General features: G+C 37.6%; 1 protein-coding gene across 1 annotated transcript in view; it reads left to right on the top strand.

The window, feature by feature from the left end:
- Positions 1–26520, top strand: part of LOC133640755 (formin-like) — a 95312-nt gene that overhangs the window by 49352 nt on the left and 19440 nt on the right. The window contains exons 7-16 of the mRNA XM_062034338.1: positions 3485–4092; positions 6157–6298; positions 6626–6713; positions 9035–9096; positions 9193–9281; positions 9371–9500; positions 10457–10603; positions 10920–10979; positions 11052–11172; positions 21605–21697. Coding sequence (XP_061890322.1) covers positions 3485–4092; positions 6157–6298; positions 6626–6713; positions 9035–9096; positions 9193–9281; positions 9371–9500; positions 10457–10603; positions 10920–10979; positions 11052–11172; positions 21605–21697 — 1540 coding nt within the window. The remainder of the gene's footprint in view (positions 1–3484; positions 4093–6156; positions 6299–6625; positions 6714–9034; positions 9097–9192; positions 9282–9370; positions 9501–10456; positions 10604–10919; positions 10980–11051; positions 11173–21604; positions 21698–26520) is intronic.

Here is a 26520-nt window from a genome sequence, read left to right on the forward strand (position 1 = left end):
AAGCTAGCTCATATAGCAAAAGGGATTATGACAAGTTTAGGGACCTCAAAAGTACACAAATTGAGTGTCCTGCTCATCAAACTTTTCACCAGTACCTGCTTGTACTTTACAACAAACACATTAAATCATTAATGTTTTGATACGGTACTAACCTGTGACGAACAAAGAAATGAGGCAGATAGTAGCGTCTGTTGTCTTCTATCCTGCTGTCTGACTGATGGTAATTGAAGACCACGTGACTTTTCACCAACTCACTAAGGCGGAAGTGCCCCCTGGTGGCGAAATGGAGACACAACTCCCAACATGAACGTTCATCAAATGACATAATATAAATAGGCACTTACATACAAATATATGAAAAATAATACACATTACTTAATGTGACCACACACAAATACAATACTGTCGTTACGAATAATAAGCGTAAAAAGTCCCTGCCCACGACTTATATTTGTCTCTGGTGATATATTGTCGCTCATTTCAATAACCTTGTGACAATATATAATGCAAGGGTGTCAAACTCATTTTAGATGGGGTCACATGGAGAAGAATCTACTCCCAAGTGGGCTGGACTGCTAAAATCACAGCACGATAACTTAAAAATAAAGACAACTTCAGATTATTTTCTTTGTTTAAAAATAGAACAAGCACATTCCAAAATTGTACTAATCATAATGTTGTTGTTTTTTACACTTACATTTAATTGTAATAGAGGTTAATAGTATTCTATCTTTATTTGTCGTTATTTATATTTTCTGAATACATTATGTGATAATGTTCATCAGTCAACTCATTGGTGTTCATTTTCAATCTATCAAGATAAGAATATTGTATCGAAATCAAATCAAATAATGTTATTCACATAGTTTGATCATTTTCCTCGACCGATGTACTAACATCATGTGGTTTATTTTATTTCTATTTTACTCAGTGGCCTAGTGGTTAAAGTGTCCGCCCTGAGATCGGTAGGTTGTGAGTTCAAACCCCGGCCAAGTGATACCGAAGACTATAAAAATGGGACCCATTACCTCCCTGCTTGGCACTCAGCATCAAGGGTTGGAATTGGGGGTTAAATCACCAAAAATTATTACCGGCCAATGCTGCTGCTCACTGCTCCCCTCACCTCCCAGGGGTGTGATCAAGGATGATGGGTCAAAGGCAGAGATTAATTTCGCCACACCTAGTGTGTGTGTGACTATCAGTGGTACTTTAACTTAATTTAATCATCTACAAAGATACAAAGAATTGCTATTGCGACATCCAGTGGACACATTTAGAACAGCAGTTTCTTTCATTCAAAAATTTCAGGTTAATTTTTATACTTAGCAAACTCATCCCGCGGGCGGGATAAAACCTGTTTGCGGGCCTGATCCGGCCCTCGGGCCGTACGTTTGACACCCCTGACATATAGGCACTTGCATAGAAATATACACATAAAAATGTGCCAATGTGACCACACACAAATACAATACTGTAGTTACGAATAAGCGTAAAAAGTCCCTGCCCACGACTTATATTTGTTTTCTTTGTTTAAAAATAGAACAAGCGCATTCTGAAATTGTACAAATCATGTTGTTTTTTTTACACTTACATGTTGTGGTTAATAGTATTCTATCTTTATTTGTCGTTATTTATACTTTATGAATAAATTGTGTGATAATGTTCATCAGTACACTCATTGTTAATTTTTTTAATCTATCAAGATAAAAAAAAATTACAAGATGTTATTCACGTAGTTTGATAATTTTCCTCGACTGATGTACTAACATCATGTGGTTTATTTTGTACATAAGTAGCATCATCTACAAAGATACAAAGAATTGCTATTGCGACATCCAGTGGACACATTTAGAACAGCAGTTTCTTTCATTAAAACATTTCTGGTTAATTTTTATACTTAGCAAACTCATCCCGCGGGCCTGATCCGGCCCTTGGGTCGGACGTTTGACACCCCTGATATAATGTGAGAAGCATAACAATGTTATATTGTAATGTTAAAGGCCTACTGAAACCCACTACTACCGACCACGCAGTCTGATAGTTTATATATCAATGATGAAATCTTAACATTATAACACATGCCAATACGGCCGGGTTAACTTATAAAGTGACATTTTAAATTTGCCGCTAAACTTCCGGTTCGAAACGCCTCTGAGGATGACGTATGCGCGTGACGTAGACCGGGGAACACGGGTATGCCTTCCACATTGAAGCCAATACGAAAAAGCTCTGTTTTCATTTCATAATTCCACAGTATTCTGGACATCTGTGTTCGTGAATCTGTTGCAATCATGTTCATTGCATTATGGAGAAGGAAGCTGAGCAAGCAAAGAAGAAAGTTGCCGGTGCGAAAGGGACGTATTTTTCGAACGTAGTCAGCAACAACAGTACACAGCCGGCGCTTCTTTGTTTACATTCCCGGAAGATGCAGTCAAGATGGAAGAACTCGGATAACAGAGACTCTAACCAGGAGGACTTTTGACTTCGATACACAGACGCCTGTAGAGAACTGGGACAACACAGACTCTTACCAGGATTACTTTGATTTGGATGACAAAGACGCAGACGTGCTACCGTGAGTATGCAGCTTTGGCTTCTAAACATTTGATCGCTTGACCGTATGTGCGCAACTTTTTTTTGCGTATGTACGTAACTTTTTAAAAATATATAAGCTTTATGAACCTTGGGTTAGGTGAACGGTCTTTTGGGCTGAGTGATTGTGTGTGTTGATCAGGTGTTTGAATTGTATTGGCATGTTCTATGGAGCTAGGAGCTAGCAGAGGAGCTGGGAGCTAGCGTAACAAACACGCAGGTGTTTTTATGCAGGATTAATTTGTGGCATATTAAATATAAGCCTGGTTGTGTTGTGGCTAATAGAGTATACATATGTCTTGTGTTTATTTACTGTTGTAGTCATTCCCAGCTGAATATCAGGTCACCCCCGGCTCTCACAGCATCTTCCCTATCTGAATAGCTTCAACTCCCCACTAGTCCTTCACTTGCACTTTACTCATCCACAAATCTTTCATCCTCGCTCAAATTAATGGGGAAATTGTCGCTTTCTCGGTCCGAATCTCTCTCACTTCATGCGGCCATCATTGTAAACAATAGGGAACTTTGCGTATATGTTCAACTGACTACGTCACGCTACTTCCGGTAGGGGCAAGCCTTTTTTTTTATCAGATACCAAAAGTTGCAATCTTTATCGTCGTTGTTCTATACTAAATCCTTTCAGCAAAAATATGGCAATATCGCGAAATGATCAAGTATGACACATAGAATAGATCTGCTATCCCCGTTTAAATAAAAAAAATTCATTTCAGTAGGCCTTTAAGTTTATAAAACATCAAAAAAACGTTAATTGTAAGATAGTGGTCAATAAGACTTGTAACTATTCATATTTTTGCAAAATAGCACAGAACTGTATAAGCAGGTTTTATACTAATGGCCGAGTTGGATGTTTATGTATGTCATGTACTTCCAGGAGGACTTCTACTATGAGTTCTCCAGACTGAGAGAAGAACAGGAGGCCAAAGTGTCCTGTCTGGAGCTGGCCGTGTCTGAGCTGCAGGCCGAGCTTGCCCAGGCGGGTCCCCTCAAACGTGGCGAGCTCAGAGACGTAGGCGTGTCCACGCAGGACGACGCGGGCCCGCAGAAGTCTTTCCGCACCGTCTGCGTCCAAACGGACCGAGAGAGCTTTGTCAAGAACGAGGACGACGTGAAGAGGAGAGACTGCCTGACCCCGCAGCACAGGGTGACGACCAAAAAACTAAACGTGGCATCTGTCGGCGTGACCCTGGCAGGAGAGCCTTTGCCGTGTTTGTCACCAGCGGTGAACTGTAAACAAACTTCAAGCGTCACCGCACCGCCTCCGCCTCCGCCTCCACCTCCACCTCCACCTCCACCTCCACCTCCACCTCCACCTCCCGTGTCAGCAGCAGGTCCCCCACCTCCTCCACCACCTCCATCCTTGTCTCATCTAACTATAGCAACAACCCCATCTACATTTGCGGCTCCCAGGAAACCTCAGGTGGAGCCTTCGTGCCCCATGAAGCCTCTTTACTGGACCAGGATTCAGATTCAGGACAAGAAGTATGTCAGCACATGTACGATAAATTCTACAATGCTTATTATTAATAGATGTTTTATTATTATTTTTTACAACAGTTACTATAAAGCGGGCACAAAAAATAAATTTACCCACAAATCCCAATTCTCGTTAGGTCAGGAAAAAACAGAGGCTTTTTCATCCCTTCAAGCCTGTTTCGAAGGTTTCCTCCCTGCTCTTTGGGGATTTTTTTTGGTAAAACAAAAAAAAAAGGCTAGCTGTCACCTAGTGGTTAGCGCACTATTTGTCAGCTAGTGATTAAGGCTTGTTGTCAGCTAGCAATTAACCCGCTAGTTGCCAACTAGTGATTAATGGGCTAGTTGACAGCTTGTGATTAGCACACTAGTTGTCAGCTACAAATTAGCACTAATTATCAGCTAACGATTAGCGCACCAATTGACAGCTAGTGATTAAGGCTAGTTGTCAGCTAGCAATTAACCTGTTAGTTACCAGCTAGCGATTAACGGGTTAGTTGTCAGCTACTGATTAGTGCTAATTATTAACAAGCAATTAGCGCACCAGTTGTCAGCTTATGATTCAGGCTAGTTGCCAACGAGCTACATGAACCCGGTAGTTGCCAGCAAGCAATTAACGGGCTAGTTGTCCGCTACTGATTAACGCTAATTATTAGCAAATAATTAGCGCACCAGTTGTCAGCTTATGATTCAGGCTAGTTGCCAACGAGCTATATAACCCCGGTAGTTGCCAGCAAGCAATTAACGGGCTAGTTGTCAGCTAGTGATTAGCACACTAGTTGTCAGCTACTGATTAACGCAAATTATTTGCAAGCAATTAGCGCACCAGTTGTCAGCTTATTATTCAGGCTAGTTGCCAACGAGCTATATGAACCCGGTAGTTGCCAGCAAGCAATTAGCACACTAGCTGTCAGCTACTGATTAACGCTAATTATTAGCAAGCAAATAGCGCACCAGTTGTCATCTGTTGATTCAGGTTAGTTGCCGATGAGTTATATGAACCCGGTAGTTGCCAGCAAGCAATTAGCGGGCTAGTTGTAAGCTAGTGATTAGCACACTAGTTCTCAGCTACTGATTAACGTTAATTATTAGCAAGCAATTAGCCCACCAGTTGTCAGCTTATGATTCAGGCTAGTTGCAAACGAGCTTTATGAACCCGGTAGTTGCCAGCAAGCAATTAGAGGGCTAGTTGTCAGCTAGTGATTAGCACACTAGTTGTCAGCTGCTGATTAACACAAATTATTAGCAAACAATTAGCGCACCAGTTGTCAGCTTATGATTCAGGCTAGTTGCCAACGAGCTATATGAACCCGGTAGTTGCCAGCAAGCAATTAGCAGGCTAGTCGTAAGCTAGTGATTAGCACACTAGTTGTCAGCTACTGATTAACACTAATTATTATCAAAGAATTAGCGCACCAGTTGTCGGCTTATGATTCAGGCTAGTTGCAAACGAGCTTTATGAACCCGGTAGTTGCCAGCAAGAAATTAGCGGGCTAGTTGTAAGCTAGTGATTAGCACACGAGTTTTCAGCTACTGATTAAGGCTAATTATTAGCAAGCAATTAGTGCACCAGTTGTCAGCTTATGATTCAGGCTAGTTGCCACTGAGCTATATGAACCCGGTAGTTGCCAGCAAGCAATTAGCGGGCTAGTTGTAAGCTAGTGATTAGCACACTAATTATCAGCTACTGATTAAGGCTAATTATTAGCAAGCAGTTAGTGCACCAGTTGTCAGCTTATGATTCAGGCTAGTTGCCAACGAGCTATATGAACCTGGTAGTTGCCAGCGAGCAATTAGCGGGCTAGTTGTCAGCTAGTGATTGAGGTGCTAATTGTAGCGATTAGTGCCGCAATCTTGCAATATTTGAATATCTTAGTATTGCACGACAACATATAAGATAAGGACCAGTTGGTTTTTAGAACACGACTTTATACAGGCTACAAGAAGAAAGGCCATCTCGACCCCTGATTTAAGGTAAAAATGTTGTAGAATGCTTTAAAAAACTAAACAACAAAATAAAGTCTGCAATGTGGCGTGGGGACGACCATAATATATATCTTTTGTTTTGCTCAGGAAGAACACTTTGTGGAATGCGCTAGAAGAACCACATATCGTGAATACAGTGGAGTTTGAGGAGCTGTTTGCCAAAACCATCTCACGCCTGAAGAGAAAACCACTGGTGGAGAATTATGAGAAGAAAGCAAAAGCCAGGAAGGTAATTTAACAATACGCAACACTGATACCATTATGTTATGAATCTGCATCTGGTTGCAGTGTCTTGGTAGACCACTAGATAGCGCTCTTGCTGTATTCTTCTGTTGTTCAGATGCAGAATCTTTACTAAGTTGCTTGCATTTACACAACAATGCTAGAAGATGAAGGCGTCATGACTGTTAAATGAAAATGTAACTACAATCTGTACATAACATTGAAGAACAATTCTCTCTCTAGACTCATAAGTGTGTGTGTGTGTGTGTGTGTGTGTGTGTGTGTGTGTGTGTGTGTGTGTGTGTGTGTGTGTGTGTGTGTGTGTGTGTGTCAGATCATCAAGCTGCTGGATGGTAAGCGTTCTCAGACTGTGGGCATTCTCATCTCGAGCCTCCATCTGGAAATGAACGATATCCAACAAGGTCAGTCGTTGAATTGGGTCACATGACCCCTGTCCTTAAGACACACACAAAACATGTGTAAACCTTTTTACGAGCCCAAATATTAATCATGAATGCAGCGGGAAAAATGATACATTAAAACAAGAGCGATATGTTATATAGGCCAGTGTTTTTTCACCATATAACCCATTGTTGGACCACGAGCGCCCCCTAGAGGGCCGGCAAATAAAAATCTGTTTAAGACGCAGCGGTACTCAGTTGTAGTACACTTTTCCACCACTTGTGGAAGTAATGACAACCTCAAACAAGAAAGAAGTCTGGAGCTATAGTTTCTTAAGTGCAAAAATTATGACTAAAGTGGTGAAGCTGTATTTGTATGCACGCTTTATTTCGACAGTTTAGTTAAGAATAATGTATATTCATTATTAATTTAGTTTATTTTAGCACAACATAATTGTATATAAATGTACAAAACACAAAACCAGTGAAATTGTCATGTTGTGTAAACCGTAAATAAAAACAGAATATAATCATTTGCAAATCCTTTTCAACCTATATTCAATTGAATAAACTGCAAAGACAAGATAGTTAACGTCCGAACTGGAAAACTTCATTTTTTGCAAATATTAGCTCATTTGGAATTTGATGCCTGCAACATGTTTAAAAAAAGCTGGCACATGTGGCAAAAAAGACTGAGAAAGTTGAGGAATGCTCATCAAACAGTTATTTGGAACATCCCACAGGTGAACAGGCTAATTGGGAACAGGTGGGTGCCATGATTGGGTATAAAAGTAGATTCCATGAAATGCTCAGTCATTCACAAACAAGGATGGGGCGAGAGTCACCACTTTGTGAACAAATGTGTGAGCAAATTGTGGAACAGTTTAAGAACAACATTTCTCAACGAGCTATTGCAAGGTATTTAGGGATTTTACCATCTACGGTCCGTAATATCAAAAGGTTCAGAGAATCTGGAGAAATCACTGCACGTAAGCGATGATATTACGGACCTTCGATCCCTCAGGCGGTACTGCATCAAAAAGCGACATCAGTGTGCAAAGAATATCACCTCATGGACTCAGTAACACTTCAGAAAACCACTGTCAGTAACTGCAGTTTGTCGCTACATCTGTAAGTGCAAGTTAAAACTCTACTATGCAAAGCGAAAGCCATTTATCAACAACACCCAGTAACGCTGCCGGCTTTGCTGTGCCCGAGCTCATCTAAGATGGACGGATGCAAAGTGTAAAAGTGTTCTGTGGTCTGACGAGTCCACATTTCAAATTGTTTTTTGAAACTGTGGACGTCGTGTCCTCCGGACCAAAGAGGAAAAGAACCATCCGGACTGTTCTAGGCGCAAAGTTGAAAAGCCAGCATGTGTGATGGTATGGGGGTGTATTAGTGCCCAAGGCATGGGTAACTTACACATCTGTGAAGGCACCATTATTGCTGAAAGGTACATACAGGTTTTGGAGCCACATATGTTGCCATCCAAGCAACATTATCATGGACGCCGCTGATTATTTCAGCAAGACAATGTCAAGCCAACAGCGTGACTTCATAGTAAAAGAGTGCGGGTACTAGACTGGCCTGCCTGTAGTCCAGACCTGTCTCCCATTGAAAATATGTGGCGCATTATGAAGCCTAAAATATCACAACGGAGACCCCGGACTGTTGAACAACTTAAGCTGTACATCAAGCAAGAATGGGAAAGAATTCCATCTGAAAAGCTTCAAAAATTGGTCTCCTCAGTTCCCAAATGTTTACGGAGTGTTGTTAAAAGGAAAGGCCATGTAACACAGTGGTAAAAATGACCCTGTGCCAACTTTTTTGCAATGTGTTGCTGCCATTAAATTGTAAGTTAATGATTTGGGAAAAAAAATTTAGTTTCTCAGTTTGAACATTAAATATCTTTTCAGTCTATTCAATTGAATATAAGTTGAAAAGGATTTGCAAATCATTGTATTCTGTTTTTGTTTACAAATTACACAACGTGCCAACTTCACTGGTTTTGGGTTTTGTAATTTTGGTCAGTTATTTATGAGTACCTTATATGATTAGTACTTATGTTTCTAATCAGCGTGACCTAAGCCTAAGGTTTATGTGTTAAATAAATAATGTTTGTGATTAACACATTGTTTCATATCATTTGATAAGGTTCTAAACTGTAAGTAGGTTAGATATAATTATTTAAACAATTAAAACCACCATTTACAAATCAAAGGCCATAGAAATAATCACTGGAACTACAGTGGGAACGCAAAACTTCATAAGAATCATTCATAATTGGCATTTTGCATGTGCTTAATGACACATGTTAATGCGATTTTTATTTCTATTAGCTGTTCTGACTGTGGACAACTCTGTGGTGGACCTTGAGACTATTGAGGCTCTGTATGAGAATGTATGTATTTCACATGAACAGTTCTGTATTATATATAATAATATAGTATAACAATGATATAATATAATGTGTTTAACATGATTGGCAATGTGCCAGAGAGCTCAACCAGAGGAGCTGGAGAGGATCAAGACACATTATGACGCTTCCAAGGAGGAAGAGATTAAACTTCTGGACAAACCTGAACAGTGAGTATGAAACCCAACAGAAGTGTGGTTGATTGTGTTAGCCCTTGGAAGACTGATGGATGATGGTTTCCCTTGTTTATACGATTCAGGTTTCTGTACGAGCTCTCGCAGATTCCAGACTTCGCTGGCAGGGCTCGGTGCATCATCTTCAAGTCGGCCTTCAATGACGGGATGGCCTCCATCCAACACAAGCTTCACATTGTCTCCAACGTGTGTGAGGTAGGAAGGAACATCTCACAGGAAAAAATCCCTAGAAGGCCATTGAGAAAACAAAGGATGCTGGGGCCATTTTGGCAGTTTTCACCGTCAAAACCAGTACCATATATAGAACTAGAAATTTCAGTAGAAATTTCCTGTGAACGCTGAAGAGCTAAAGCCAAACTGAAATGCTAACAGTTAGCACGCTAGTCAGATAGCGTCACGTAACAAAAAATATGAGCTATGTACAATAGCATGCTTACAGTTAGCATAAGTGAAATACCAAAATATGACACTGAGATGTGTACCTACTAAATTATGTCAGCATGCAAAAATGTTAAGTGTAACATGTGTCAAGTACCAAAATATATTACTCTGCAGTATGTACCTGAAAAATGTGTTTAAAATGCTAGTTTGCTAACGTTAGCATGCATAAAGTACCAAAATATGACAGAGGTTGTATATCTACAAAATTAGCTTGAACAAAGCTGGTGTACTAATAACATTAGCATGCGGACAGGTATCATTTGTCAAGTAACAAAATATTTACTGCTGAAGTTTATATCTGTATCTGCAAAATTTACAAAAAATGTAGCATGCTAATATTAGAATGCTAATGTGCTAACAATAATATGCTTACAGTCAGTGTTAGTGAAATACCAAAATATATGACACTGAGGTGTATACCTGCTAAATTAGCTAGAAAATCTAGCATGCTAATGTCAGCATGCTAAAATGCTAACTGTAACATGCATCAAGTACCAAAATATATTGCGCTGAGGTTTGTACCTGAAATTTTCAGGAAAGAGATAGGAGGGTTTTCTGGTACTGGTACTTCTAAACAACCTCTCCTTTTAAAAGTGATTTTCCTCAGGTTTGGCGCTCATGAACAGGCCCTCGCGACCCATGTTTGCTCTTAGAAGGTCTTAAAAAACGTCATGTTGCATAATATAGCCGTTGCGTGTTTTTACATGGAGGCTCTGCTGGAGAAGAGCGGCGTGAGGGACGTGCTCGGACTGGTGCTGGCTCTGGGCAATCACATGAACGGAGGGAGCCGGATCAGAGGCCAGGCGGACGGCTTTGGCCTGGAGATCCTTCCAAAACTCAAGGATGTCAAGAGCAGGGTAATGCACTTCTTGTAACTTCTTGTCTTCCAGTTTCCTGCCAGACCTTTGTTAGTTTTCTTCTGCCTGGTTTCTAATCAAACCACCTTCTGCCTGCACGGCGCTTGCCTTTTCTGCCTCCTGGGATCACACCAACAGCCGTGGTCCATCTTGTTTTGCGAACTTTTGTACTGTAGATTTTCTCCAAGGTTGCAAGAACCGAGCTACATGTGAACTACAATCTGTTCTGCGTTTTTTCTGGAAATAGAAAGTACATGCAGATGCCTGTTTCTAATAAAAGCAATCCAACTGACTAATGCCTCCATCTTTTTTTCAGGACAACCGCATCAGCCTGGTGGATTATGTGGTATCATATTACCTGCACAATGTGGATAAGGTATAACAACACAAAGTCGTATCATGTTTTCTTAAAAAAACAACCCGTTTGTGATCATTGTGTTTCCACCAGAATGCCGGAACAGACAACAGTGGTTTCCCACTTCCTGAACCTCAGGATGTCTTCCTGGCAGCTCAGGTCAATTTTGATGAACTCGAAGCAGAGCTGAGAAGACTTGGGCGAGACCTGGCAGGTATGTGGTGTCTCTTCCTTGGAAAACACTTGAACTATGACAATCCATCGCTGGAATGGAGTGTGTCGCCTTGTGGTCATCTTGTTGTGTGTTTTTGTAATTCAATCACTGCCATGTAGAGTTTCCCAGAGAAAAAAAACCTCAGTCTGGCTCTGGCAGAGTTTTTCCGCAAACACCCCCATCCAATGGGTTTCCCACACGGTTTATCCTTTGGACTAAAGCCTCTCTACTTTGACCAAACCTTATTTTGTTAATAAAAGCTGGAGGAACTTTTTGAACAATCCTTGGGGATGGTATACATGTGTTTATGTAGAGACTAGTGGGATTCGTGCTTCTGATACTGGCCTGGCGCCCCTTTAGATCCAAGTTCTAATCCTACTGCCCATCAGATCTTCTCGTCTTTGGGCTCCTGTCGCCAGCACAGGTAGCTTCCCACTTATCCCACTTCTTTACTATCCAAACCATCTCTGCACGGGTCTCTGCACGGACCAGTAACCATCTCGGCTGTATCAGCCGGGCTCCAGTGTGGCCCCAAGATGTGCGCCGCAGATTGCTTTCTTTAGCTTTCAACACAGCTTTGTTGAATCGCTCCATCAACCCAAACCACTGCAATCAGGAACGTCCATCGCGGCTTCTTATTGTACTGCCTGTTCGAACCACCATTATTGTTGCTCCTCACTCTCGCTAGATTTGTAGGGAAATGTGTTTTTTTTGTGCAACCAAAAAAACGATTTGGTATCATTAATACAATTTTCAACCCCAAAAAATATTTGGAACCATAAAAATTGATTTGAAATTAAAAAAAAAACGATTTGTTAACAATAAAAACTAATTGTAACTAGTGTTGTAATGATACCAATATTTTGGTACCGGTACTAAAATTATTTCAGTACTTTTCGGTACTTTTCTAAATAAACGGGACCACAAAAAAATTGCATTATTTTAACAAAAAATCTTAGGGTACATTAAACATATGTTTCTCTTTGCTGTTAAGTCCTTAAATAAAATAGTGAACATACTAGACAACTTGTCTTTGAGTAGTAAGTAAACAAAGACTCCTAATTAGTCTGCTGACATATGCAGTAACATATTGTGTCATTTATCATTCTATTATTTTGTCAACATTAAGGACAAGTGGTAGAAAATTAATTATCTACTTGTTCATTTACTGTCAATATCTGCTTACTTTCCCTTTTAACATGGTCTGTCTACACTTCTGTTAAAATGTAATAATCACTTATTCTTCTGTTGTTTGATACTTTACATTAGTTTTGGATGATACCACACATTTAGGTATCAATCCGATATCAGGATCATACGTTGGTCATCTTCAAAGTCCTCATGTGTCCAGGGACATATTTCCTGAGTTTATAAACATAATATAGTTTTTTTTTTTTTTAAACGAAAGAAGATGTGATGCCAAAATATATCGACAAAATCACAGTAAAATCGACTAGATGCGTGCCTGTACATGATATCATTACAGTGGATGTCAGGTGTAGATACAGCAATGGCGTTTGTTTACATTTTGATGCCTGTGAGCTACGGTGTGTAGTGAAGCATGTTTAGCTATTCCTCGTACTGCAGTGATGATACTTGTAAGCAACTTACTTTGTCGCCATGGAGACCAGGATTAGTGATTTAGAAGTAGCTAAAACACTGCCGACGGCGGATGGACGTTAGCCGCTAGCTAGCTAGCCAGCCATGTCTTAAAGCACCTCTTCCTGAGGGTGTTTCAGTGTTATAACTTCACCTTTATCGTTAGTTTTTACACCAAAATGCGTCCGTTCTCCCTTTTCTGTCTACACACTGGGTCTGCTTGTAAGTGATTTCCACGTGCGTGCGCGGGGGTGCGGGACAGGTACGTTTCAGAGACGGTATCGTGCCGAAAATGATTAATTGGTATCGCATACTAATACCGGTATACCGTACAACCCTAATTGTAATGAGATTTTCAACAAAAAAATAAAATCAGGTTGCAACAGTAATAAATACGATTTGCAACCAAAAAACAAATTGGAACCAAAACAAACGATTTGTAACAAAAAAAGTTTGAAACTAAAACACGATTTGGAACCAAAAATCGGTTTGCTACTAAAAACAACAATGATTGTAACATACAATATTTTTAAACCCCAAAAAATATTTACAACCAAAAAAAATATTTGCTACCTAAAAGCAAAACAAAAACCTAGAATTTTTAAGCAAAAAAAATAGTATTTGCGATAAAAAAAAACGATAAGTAACCAAACAAATTGTAAAAAAAAAAGATTGGCAACCAAAAAAACGATTTGTTACAAAAAAAATTCAATATGATTTGTTACCAATAAAAAGATGTGCAAAAAAAAAAAAAAAAAAGATTTACAACCATAAAAAAATAATGTATAACCAAAAAAGAGGTTTGTAATCAAAACGCAATTTGTAACCAAACATGGATTTTTTTACTTTAAAAAAATATATATATATTTTAATAACAGTAACAAAAAATATTTCAAACAAAAAAAAAACATTTGCAACCCAAATTCCGAGGTGTTACCAACAAGCGATTTGTAACAGAAAAATTGATTTTTAACCAAAAAAAAAATATTTGCAACCAAAAATGATTTTTTACCTAAAACACAAGATTTTAAACAAAAACAAAAAAGATTTTTAATAAAAGAAAATGATTTGCCAGCAACAGAAATAAATTAAAAGATTTGCTACCAAAAAACTAATTCAGAACAAATACATTTTCAGCCAAAAAAAGATTTAAAAAAAACTACTTGTTACCAAAAAAAAAAAAAATACAAGTTATTCAACCAAAAACAGATTTGGAACACAAAAATATTTGCAACTAAAAAATTATCAGCAAAGAAAAAAAAACCCAACACCTGTTTTCCCCACCAAAAACGATTTGAAACAAAAATATTTTCAACCCCAAAAAAACTATTTGCAACCAAAAAACTATTTTACTGTTAAAAGAGTTTTGCTTGAAAGTGTGTGTTCCTTTTTTATTTTGCAATTCTTTAAATTTAGTTGCAAATATTTTTGGTTGCCAAACTTTTGTTTTGTTTGCTTGGATGAAAACACACATTTCTCTCCAAGCTTTGTGTAAAATGCTTTGTGTTTTGCTATGTGTATCAATCAGAAAATACTAAATCCGTTTCTTTCAACCCATTTGGGGCCATGGGAAAATAAAAATTTTCACCTTCGTATTGACATTAATTTTGTAAAGAAAAAAACTACTGGTGAAGAAGCAATCAGTTGGGACGGCTACATAAGGGAAAAATCAATCTTTTCCAGTGATGATATAATATTGTACAAATACCAAATAGTGTGCAAGATTCATGATGTAAATTCAATTTAATTATGCAAATTAGGTTAACAGATTAATTCAGATTATGCAACATTCGCATCACCACTTTAATGCATTGGAGAACAAGGCATATATAAACATTTGTCTGTTTCTGCATCCGAGGAAGTTACACAGTAGTACCTCATCTCACTAGTTTAATTGGTTCTCTGATCGAAATCGTAACTCAAAACACTAAAGTTTAAAACAAGTTTGAAACTGCAAAAAACCCTCGAGCAACAATAAGCACATATGACACAAAAACTCGAAACGGCATAGGCGTATTTGTGTAGCAGTAATCCATGGGTGCGTGTTTTGTCCATAAGCCTGGAAGTCGCTCCGTTCGGCATCACAAAACAGAGTCGACATCCCAGGTGTCTTTGAAAAAGGGATTTCAGATTGTCTTTCGCTGCAATGGTCTCACTGGGGTGTTTACTGCATGACCCTGCCAAGGCCAATGCCGAGGAAGCCGGATTTTAGACAAGGAATTTTTGTTTTGGTTAGTTAACCCATTCTAATAGTTGAGGACAGCTTGTATGAGATTTATAAGTTTGGTCTTGTGTTCATCTACGTGGGGACTTCTTTGTATGGCTGCGCCTGTTGGGCCCACAAAAGGGGGACCATTGAAACTAGAACCACCATCTGGGTCAAAATGTATAAAATTGTACAAAATCAAAGACTAAACAATTTGTTTTCATAGTTTAAAGCCAGCAAAACTAGCAGAGCTGAAATTGACACATTCCTGCTTCCACCTCAGCTATGTGCTTTTGCCAACCCAGCAACGACATTGAGAACTTGTTGAATTAGGTCCTGACGTTGAGCAACTCAAACCTAACGTTGAAACATGGTTTTTGACGACATTTAAACAATGTTGGGTTCTGACGTTGAATTGACCATTCAATTTGGATCATTTACTAACTAATATTCCACAACACAAATACAACGTTGAAACATGCTTTTTAACGTAATTTATTCAATGGTCAAATCATCACAACCTGACCATTGAAATTTTGGTCATTTCCCAACCAATATTCCACAACACAAATACGTCAAAACATGCTTTTTGACGACGTTTAAACCATGTTGGGTTCTGACGTCGATTTGACCATTGAATTTTGGTCATTTCCCAACCAATATTCAACACAAATACGTCAAAACATGCTTTTTGACGACGTTTATTCAACGTCAGGTTCTGACGTTGATTTGACCGTTGAATTTTGCTCATTTCCCAACCAATATTCCACAAAAACAAATACGTTGAAACATGCTTTTTGACGACATTTATTCAATGTTGGGTTCTGACGTTGATTTGACCATTAAATTTTGATCATTTACTAACTAATATTCCACAACACAAATACAATGTTGAAACATGCTTTTTAACGTCATTTATTCAATGTCAAATTCAATGGTCAAATCATCCCAACTTGACCATTGAATTTTGGTCATTTCCCAACCAATATTCCACAACACAAATACGTCAAAACATGCTTTTTGACGACATTTAAACAATGTTGGGTTCTGACGTCGATTTGACCATTGAATTTGTCATTTCACGACCAATATTCCACAACACAAATACGTTGAAACAACATGCTTTTTGACGACGTTTATTCAATGTTGGGTTCTGACGTTGATTTGACCATTGAATTTTGCTCATTTCCCAAACAATATTTCACAACACAAATACATCAAAACATGCTTTTTAACGACATTTAAACAATGTTGGGTTCTGACGTCGATTTGACCATTGAATTTTGGTCATTTCCCAACCAATATTCCACAACACAAATATGTCAAAACATGCTTTTTGACGACATTTAAACAATGTTGGGTTCTGACGTCGATTTGACCATTGAATTTGTCATTTCACGACCAATATTCCACAACACAAATACGTTGAAACAACATGCTTTTTGACGACGTTTATTGATTGTTGGGTTCTGACGTTGATTTGACCATTGAATTTTGCTAATTTCCCAACCAATATTTCACAACACCAATACGTCAAAACATGCTTTTTGACGACATTTAAACAATGTTGGGTTCTGACGTCGATTTGACCATTGAATTTTGGTCATTTCCCAACCAATATTCCACAACACAAATACGTCAAAACATGCTTTTTGACGACATTTAAACAATGTTGGGTTCTGACGTCGATTTGACCATTGAATTTTGGTCATTTCACGACCAATATTCCACAACACAAATACGTTGAAACAACATGCTTTTTGACGACGTTTATTCAATGTTGGGTTCTGACGTTGATTTGACCATTGAATTTTGCTCATTTCCCAAACAATATTTCACAACACAAATACATCAAAACATGCTTTTTGACTACATTTAAACAATGTTGGGTTCTGACGTCGATTTGACCATTGAATTTTGGTCATTTCCCAACCAATATTCAACACAAATACGTCAAAACATGCTTTTTGACTACGTTTATTCAACGTCAGGTTCTGACGTTGATTTGACCATTGAATTTTGCTCATTTCCCAACCAATATTCCACAAAAACAAATACGTTGAAACATGCTTTTTGACGACGTTTATTCAATGTTGGGTTCCGACGTTGATTTGACCATTCAATTTTGATCATTTACTAACTAATATTCCACAACACAAATACAATGTTGAAACATGGTTTTTAACGTCATTTATTCAAAGTCAAATTCAATGGTCAAATCATCACAACTTGACCATTGAATTTTGGTCATTTCCCAACCAATATTCCACAACACAAATACGTCAAAACATGCTTTTTGACGACATTTAAACAATGTTGGGTTTTGACGTCGATTTGACCATTGAATTTTGGTTATTTCACGACCAATATTCCACAACACAAATACGTTGAAACAACATGCTTTTTGACTATGTTTATTCAATGTTGGGTTCTGACGTTGATTTGACCATTGAATTTTGCTAATTTCCCAACCAATATTTCACAACACAAATACATCAAAACATGCTTTTTGACGACATTTAAACAATGTTGGGTTCTGACGTCGATTTGACCATTGAATTTTGGTCATTTCATGACCAATATTCCACAACACAAATACGTTGAAACAACATGTTTTTTGACGACGTTTATTCAATGTTGGGTTCTGACGTTGATTTGACCATTGAATTTTGCTAATTTCCCAACCAATATTTCACAACACCAATACGTCAAAACATGCTTTTTGACGACATTTAAACAATGTTGGGTTCTGACGTCGATTTGACCATTGAATTTTGGTCATTTCCCAACCAATATTTCACAACACCAATACGTCAAAACATGCTTTTTGACGACATTTAAACAATGTTGGGTTCTGACGTCGATTTGACCGTTGAATTTTGGTCATTTCCCAACCAATATTCCACAACACAAATACGTCAAAACATGTTTTTTGATGACATTTAAACAATATTGGGTTCTGACGTCGATTTGACCATTGAATTTTGGTCATTTCACGACCAATATTCCACAACACAAATACGTTAAAACATGCTTTTTGACGACGTTTATTCAATGTTGGGTTCTGACGTTGATTTGACCATTGAATTTTGGTCATTTCACGACCAATATTCCACAACACAAATACGTTGAAACAACATGCTTTTTGACGACGTTTGATTGATTGTTGGGTTCTGACGTCGATTTGACCATTGAATTTTGGTCATTTCCCAACCAATATTTCACAACACCAATACGTCAAAACATGCTTTTTGACGACATTTAAACAATGTTGGGTTCTGACGTTGATTTGACCGTTGAATTTTGGTCATTTCCCAACCAATATTCCACAACACAAATACGTCAAAACATGTTTTTTGATGACACTTAAACAATATTGGGTTCTGACGTTGATTTGACCATTGAATTTTGGTCATTTCACGACCAATATTCCACAACACAAATACGTTGAAACAACATGCTTTTTGACGACGTTTGATTGATTGTTGGGTTCTGACGTCGATTTGACCATTGAATTTTGGTCATTTCCCAACCAATATTTCACAACACCAATACGTCAAAACATGCTTTTTGACGACATTTAACAATGTTGGGTTCTGACGTTGATTTGACCGTTGAATTTTGGTCATTTCCCAACCAATATTCCACAACACAAATACGTCAAAACATGTTTTTTGATGACACTTAAACAATATTGGGTTCTGACGTCGATTTGACCATTGAATTTTGGCCATTTCACGACCAATATTCCACAACACAAATACGTTGAAACATGCTTTTTGACGACGTTTATTCAATGTTGGGTTCTGACGTTGATTTGACCATTGAATTTTGGTCATTTCACGACCAATATTCCACAACACAAATACGTTGAAACAACATGCTTTTTGACGACGTTTGATTGATTGTTGGGTTCTGACGTCGATTTGACCATTGAATTTTGGTCATTTCCCAACCAATATTTCACAACACCAATACGTCAAAACATGCTTTTTGACGACATTTAAACAATGTTGGGTTCTGACGTCGATTTGACCGTTGAATTTTGGTCATTTCCCAACCAATATTCCACAACACAAATACGTCAAAACATGTTTTTTGATGACATTTAAACAATATTGGGTTCTGACGTCGATTTGACCATTGAATTTTGGTCATTTCACGACCAATATTCCACAACACAAATACGTTAAAACATGCTTTTTGACGACGTTTATTCAATGTTGGGTTCTGACGTTGATTTGACCATTGAATTTTGGTCATTTCACGACCAATATTCCATAACACAAATACGTTGAAACAACATGCTTTTTGACGACGTTTGATTGATTGTTGGGTTCTGACGTCGATTTGACCATTGAATTTTGGTCATTTCCCAACCAATATTTCACAACACCAATACGTCAAAACATGCTTTTTGACGACATTTAAACAATGTTGGGTTCTGACGTTGATTTGACCGTTGAATTTTGGTCATTTCTCAACCAATATTCCACAACACAAATACGTCAAAACATGTTTTTTGATGACACTTAAACAATATTGGGTTCTGACGTCGATTTGACCATTGAATTTTGGTCATTTCACGACCAATATTCCACAACACAAATACGTTGAAACATGCTTTTTGACGACGTTTATTCAATGTTGGGTTCTGACGTTGATTTGACCATTGAATTTTGGTCATTTCACGACCAATATTCCATAACACAAATACGTTGAAACAACATGCTTTTTGACGACGTTTGATTGATTGTTGGGTTCTGACGTTGATTTGACCATTGAATTTTGCTCATTTCCCAACCAATATTTCACAACACAAATACGTCAAAACATGCTTTTTGACGACATTTAAACAATGTTGGGTTCTGACGTCGATTTGACCATTGAATTTTGGTCATTTCCCAACCAATATTTCACAACACCAATACGTCAAAACATGCTTTTTGACGACATTTAAACAATGTTGGGTTCTGACGTTGATTTGACCATTGAATTTTGGTCATTTCCCAACCAATATTCCACAACACAAATACGTCAAAACATGCTTTTTGACGACATTTAAACAATGTTGGGTTCTGACGTCGATTTGACCATTGAATTTTGGTCATTTCCCAACCAATATTTCACAACACCAATACGTCAAAACATGCTTTTTGACGACATTTAAACAATGTTGGGTTCTGACGTCGATTTGACCGTTGAATTTTGGTCATTTCCCAACCAATATTCCACAACACAAATAGGGCTAAACATGTTTTTTGATGACATTTAAACAATATTGGGTTCTGACGTCGATTTGACCATTGAATTTTGGTCATTTCACGACCAATATTCCACAACACAAATACGTCAAAACGTGTTTTTTGACGACATTTAAACAACGTTGGGTTCTGACGTCGATTTGACCATTGAATTTGTCATTTCACGACCAATATTCCACAACACAAATACGTTGAAACAACATGCTTTTTGACGACGTTTATTCAATGTTGGGTTCTGACGTTGATTTGACCATTGAATTTTGCTCATTTCCCAACCAATATTCCACAACACAAATACGTCAAAACATGCTTTTTGACGACATTTAATCAATGTCGGGTTCTGACGTTGATTTGACCATTAAATTTTGCTCATTTCCTGACCAATATTCCACAACACAAATACGTTTAAACAAAACATGCTTTTTGAAGACGTTTATTCAATGTCAGGTTGTGACGTTGATTTGACCGTTGAAATTTGGTCATTTCCCAACCAACAACGTGGATCCAACATTAGACATCAACATTGTCTCAATTTACAAATACAACTATTTTGCGACGATGTTTCAAAATACGCATAATCAACATTGTATCAATGTCTTGTGCCTGCTGGGAAGGACATGAACTCCTTCCCCTAAATGAGGTAAAAGTGTCACTTCGGAGACACGTGAAACCCAATGCGGCATCAAACAAAAAGTATTTCCACATCTGAGAGCGTGTTTACGTGAGGGTCCGTAAGCCACTTCAATGGGTCACCGGCAAACATCTCCGACACAAAAGGTAGACAAAAGAAAAGCTTCACCACGCGGCGGAGACGGAGATACCCGCCTGAACAGTTTACACAAATCCGCAAATGAGAACAGTATTCTTTTGTAATCTTATCTGGGAGATGTTGATCGAGCGTCAGGCTGGAGGGGCGCGCAGCCTCTATTATGGCTGGCCCGTGCAGACTGGCTCCTCTGATGCACTGATTGGACGCAGGGCCAGAGGAGCAGAGTTTCCCGTCGCCATCTCGAGGTGGATCTCAATAAGTGAGATCTGAGGAGGAAGCCGCGCTGATAAACCCCTCCCGCTGAGATGGCGTTAGTTTGCTCTGCTGCGTCTGACTCATAGAAAATGATCAAAATATCACAAAAGCTTTATTAGCGCTACTGGTTTTAAGTCACATTTTTGTGCAAAACATTATTCAAATGTCAAATACAGCCTTAAAAATGTAATGCAAAGGTGTCATTTTTTAGCATGTTTGTAGTGTAAAAAGAAGTTAACCACTAAAATAGCATTTTCAATTAACATTGTTCCGGTTACTGATCAACATGCCTATCAAATATGTATTTAGTTGACGTCACACTCCATTTGTTTATTAAAGGATGTGAAAAAGACGTGCAGAAGGTCTGCTCGGACTCTCCTGAAGAACATCTGCAGCCGTTTAAAGACAGAATGGAGACTTTTCTTCTCGGTGGTGAGTAAGTTTGTTTCATGTGAAGTTTCCATAGCTAAAAAGGTGTTAGCTCGATACTAATGCTGCATCATGGATAGCAACTTAACGCTTTCAGATTTTAGTTAAGACTAGTGATGGGTAAATTTCACATTTCAAACGATATGGTACCAATTCCCAGTACCTGGTAATCAATATTGGTACTAATTTTCACTACCTGTGTGTGTGTTAATAAATGTTTATTAATAAAAGTTAATTTTTAATAAGAATAACTGTGCTGTTCAGTTGTTATATCTGGTTTTCTTATTACATTTTTAAGTCACATTTGCAAGTATTATACCAGGGGTGTCCAAACTTTTTGACTTGTGGGCCTGACTGGGCTAAAAATGTTTTCCTTGGGCCGAAAGCATGTAAAGTAACTTTCACACACACACACACACACACACACACACACACACACACACACACACACACACACACACACACACACACACACACACACACACGATATATGATTAATATAATTGGATAATAGTTTGACTCCTACCATGTTTACTTCAGTGACGACCTTTAAGTTTTGTAATCAATCAGAAACATCAAGCAGCTGCAATGCACTAAATATGGATAAGTGTGGAGAATGTTTTACATTTTTCCCCCATCATGCACTCTAATGGATTTAAATGGGTGTATATTTGAACATTTTTATGGTGTTTGGACGTTTTTCATAATATCCACACAGTTCAGGTTGTTTTATGTCTGACCATGTGTGTTGACCTTTATGTTGCTTTTTTTTTGCTCCATGACTAGGAAAGGTTGTTTGGAATGTGTCATATAGGTAAAAGCTGTTTTTTCAAAGTGCTTTTAAGGGTCATTGATCTGGGGCCGTATTTATCAAGCGTCTTAGAGTGCCATTTTACACTTTTCATTTTCATTTCATTTCATTTTCATGTTTATTTCGAATATGTAGACAAAACAAAAACAAATTTTGAAAAAACAACAACAAAAAAGCCATTCAAGAATGAATAACAAAAACAATAATAATAATAATAGTAATAATAAAAAGCAAAAGAAACAAGAAATGAAAATAAACATTTAATGTAAACATATCCGAAAAGGAGTGAGAAGAAGTAAAAATTTATGTACTCCCACCCCTCTTATTACTTACTGTATGTTTAATAATAATAATAGTATATAAAAATGTTATGTCATATAAATAAATATACATATATAAGTACGTACACACACATATATACATATATACATATACATATACATATACATATACATATACATATATATATATATATATATATATATATATATATATACACACACACACACATGTATATCCACAACACACATTTAACAAGTAACTATGAATGTGACACAACAGCGTGTATCCATAGTATACATATACATACACATACAAACCCACTGACTCTTAGTGCAGTTCACTATATCCTGTGAACAATATATTTTTGTACATTCTTTTAAAAACATTGATGCTTGGACTTTGCTTATGTACTTCGCTCAGATTGTTCCACAACTTGACACCTGTGATGGAAATGCGAAAACTTTTCATGGTGGAATTTCTCATCTGAATTTTAAAATTGAGTTCTTTCCTCAAACTATGCCCCCCCTCACGTTCACTAAACATGTTTTGAATGTTTAGTGGTAACAAATGGTTCCTAGCCCTGTACATAGTTATTGCTGTTTGATATGAGACAATGTCGGTGAATTTTAATAATTTAGACTGTAGAAATAGTGCATTGGTGTGTTCCAGATAGCCGACCTTGTGAATGGTCCTTACTGCTCTTTTTTGTAAAATGATTAGTGACTGTAACAAACTTTTGTAATTGTTACCCCAGACTTCAGTACAGTAGTTTAAGTATGGCAAGACTAAAGAACAGTAGAGAGTGTGGAGTGACTTATGATCCAGAACCTGCTTTGCTTTGTTTATGACTGCTATACTTCTTGCTACTTTGTATTTGACATGTGTAACATGTGCTTTCCAGCTGAGCTTGTCGTCAATTGTTACACCAAGGAATTTGATTTTGTGCACTTGCTCAATAGCCACCCCATCAATTTCTATCTTCAACTGTGTGTTTAACCTGAACCTGCCAAAGAACATAAACTTGGTCTTGCTCACATTCAAAGATAATTTGTTCCGGTCAAACCATAATTTCAGTTTATACAACTCTTTATGTTCTTTTGTAATGTATCTAGATCATCACCAGAGCAAAATACATTAGTGTCATCTGCGAAAAGTACCATAGACAGCAACTTGGATACTTGGCAAATATCATTTATGTACAGTATAAAAAGTTTTGGTCCCAATACTGACCCCTGGGGGACTCCACAAGCAATGTCCAAGCAATTTGAGCTATGGTTTCCCAGCTTCACAAACTGTTTCCGTCTGTCCAAATAGCTTTTTATCCAGTATATTGCCATACCTCTTATACCAATTTTCTCCAGTTTATTAATTAATATATTGTGATTGATAATGTCAAAAGCTTTTCTGAGGTCAATGAAGATGCCAATTGCATATTGATGATTATCAATTGCGTCTGTGATTCTTTCAATGGATTCCATCAATGCCTGAGAAGTTGATCTTTTAGTTCTAAAACCATATTGACTCTCTGAGAGTACATTATTTTTTTCCAGGAATGAATCTAATCTGCTATTAAATAGTTTCTCCAATATTTTTGAAAATTGAGGCAGTAGTGAGACAGACCTGTAGTTTGTGAAGAGGTGTTTGCTACCATTTTTATACAGTGGAATGACCTTTGCTATTTTCATTTGATTTGGAAATGAACCGGTTTGAAACGATAAATTGCAAATGTGAGTAAGTGGCTTAGAAATCCCCTCAATGACCAGTTTGACCAATGACTTGTCAATATCATTAAAATCTGTTGATTGTCTGTTTTTACAGTTTTTTACTATGTCCAATATTTCCTTCTCTTCGACTCTCTCAAGGAACATTGAGCATGGATTTCTCTTCACCAGATCCCCCATATGCTCTCCTTCCACCCCTCGATCCATAATTTTACTCTCTAGATCAGGGCCTACTTTAACAAAAAAGTGACTGAAGCGATCTGCCACCTCCTCCATAATGCAATTTTCAATATCATCTTTGAAATATTTAGGTAAGCTGTTTTGTTTGACACCATCTCTTATTATACTGTTTAATATGTTCCATATCCCTTTTATATTATCTTTATTACGCTCTAGTTTATTCTTGTAGTATTCTTTTTTACTTATCCTTATAATACTGATTAACTTATTTTTATATTTTTTATATTTATCCTCAGCTTCTTTGGTTCTCTGTCTAATAAAATTCCTGTATAATGCATTTTTCTTTTTACAAGCATTTTGCAAACCTTTCGTTAACCATGGACAGTTATCAAATGCTCTTGTTTTGTTGTATTCTTTGATTGGACAATGTTTATCATACTTTGACTTAAATATTTCCAAAAATATATTATAAGCACTGTCCACATCTTTTTCATTATAAATCATATCCCAGTTCAGTGATACTAGATCCTGTATTAACATATTAATTGATTTGTCTGTCTTTATTCGCCTAAATATTTTTTGTTTACCTGTCCTATTCTTATAAACATAATCAATTACCGTAAATACCGGCAGGTGGTCGGTAATATCGCAGACTAATAACCCACTTATTTTGTTATCAATTACATTGGTAAATATGTTGTCTATGAGAGTGGCACTGTGAGATGTAATTCTACTGGGTCTAGTGATTGAAGGAAGTAGGCACATACTGTGTATTGTATTTATAAAATCCTCTGTGCTTTTATGATTGCTATGTTTCAATATATCTATGTTAGTATCTCCACATATAAATATATTTTTTTTACCTATTCCTGAGAACATGCCTCCCATCCAGTCCTTAAAAGTATCAATACTTGAATTGGGCGCCCTGTATACACAACTGATTAGCATATTTTTTTGTTTTCCATGCAGATCTCAATTGTAATGCATTCGAGAAGGTTATCAACCACCTGTGACATAGCCTCTACAATCTTGAAATTGAAATTTGTATCCACATAAATTGCTACTCCTCCTCCACCCTTGTTAATTCTGTTTTTATAAGTAAGTTCATAGCCATCCATCTCAAAGTCCATTCCCCTTTCCTTGTTGAACCAAGTTTCAGATATTGCTATGATATTGAATGGTTGTGAGAATGAGTACAAATAGTTCTTAATGGATTTAAAGTTTGTATATAGACTTCTACCATTAATGTGAATAATAGATAACTTCCCGTCACTTCCTGTCAATGAGAAAGGACGCAAAGAAGAAAAGCTCCGCTTCTGCTACCGGAGTTTTTGTTAAGTCTGAAGATTTTGACCACTGATTTGACCACTGATTTGCGATCACAGCCACAGGAGAGTCACCTGGCATCTTCGATCTGATTTTGGTCAGTTGAGAGGCACTGATACGCTGAAATAAGGCGAGTGGAAGAGCCGTTAGCCTCAAGCCAAAGGCGCTTCCCGCAGTTCAAAGCGGTTGCCTAGCAACCAAAAGTTACGGCGAGTTTACAGCTGTTTTAAAGTGATCCCGACGTCGCAGAGTGATATAAGTTGACAGGCTGACACCTCAAATTGATCTCTGAACGGCGCACGGTACGAAATTGTTAAAAAAACAAATTAAAAGTGCCGCAAGTCGCTAAAGAAGTAACTGCCCTTAAAGGCCTACTGAAATGAATTTTTTTTATTTAAACGGGGATAGCAGATCTATTCTATGTGTCATACTTGATCATTTCGCGATATTGCCATATTTTTGCTGAAAGGATTTAGTATAGAACAACGACGATAAAGATTGCAACT

Source organism: Entelurus aequoreus, linkage group LG23 (assembly GCF_033978785.1).
Source record: "Entelurus aequoreus isolate RoL-2023_Sb linkage group LG23, RoL_Eaeq_v1.1, whole genome shotgun sequence".
Classification (NCBI taxonomy): Eukaryota; Metazoa; Chordata; class Actinopteri; order Syngnathiformes; family Syngnathidae; genus Entelurus; species Entelurus aequoreus.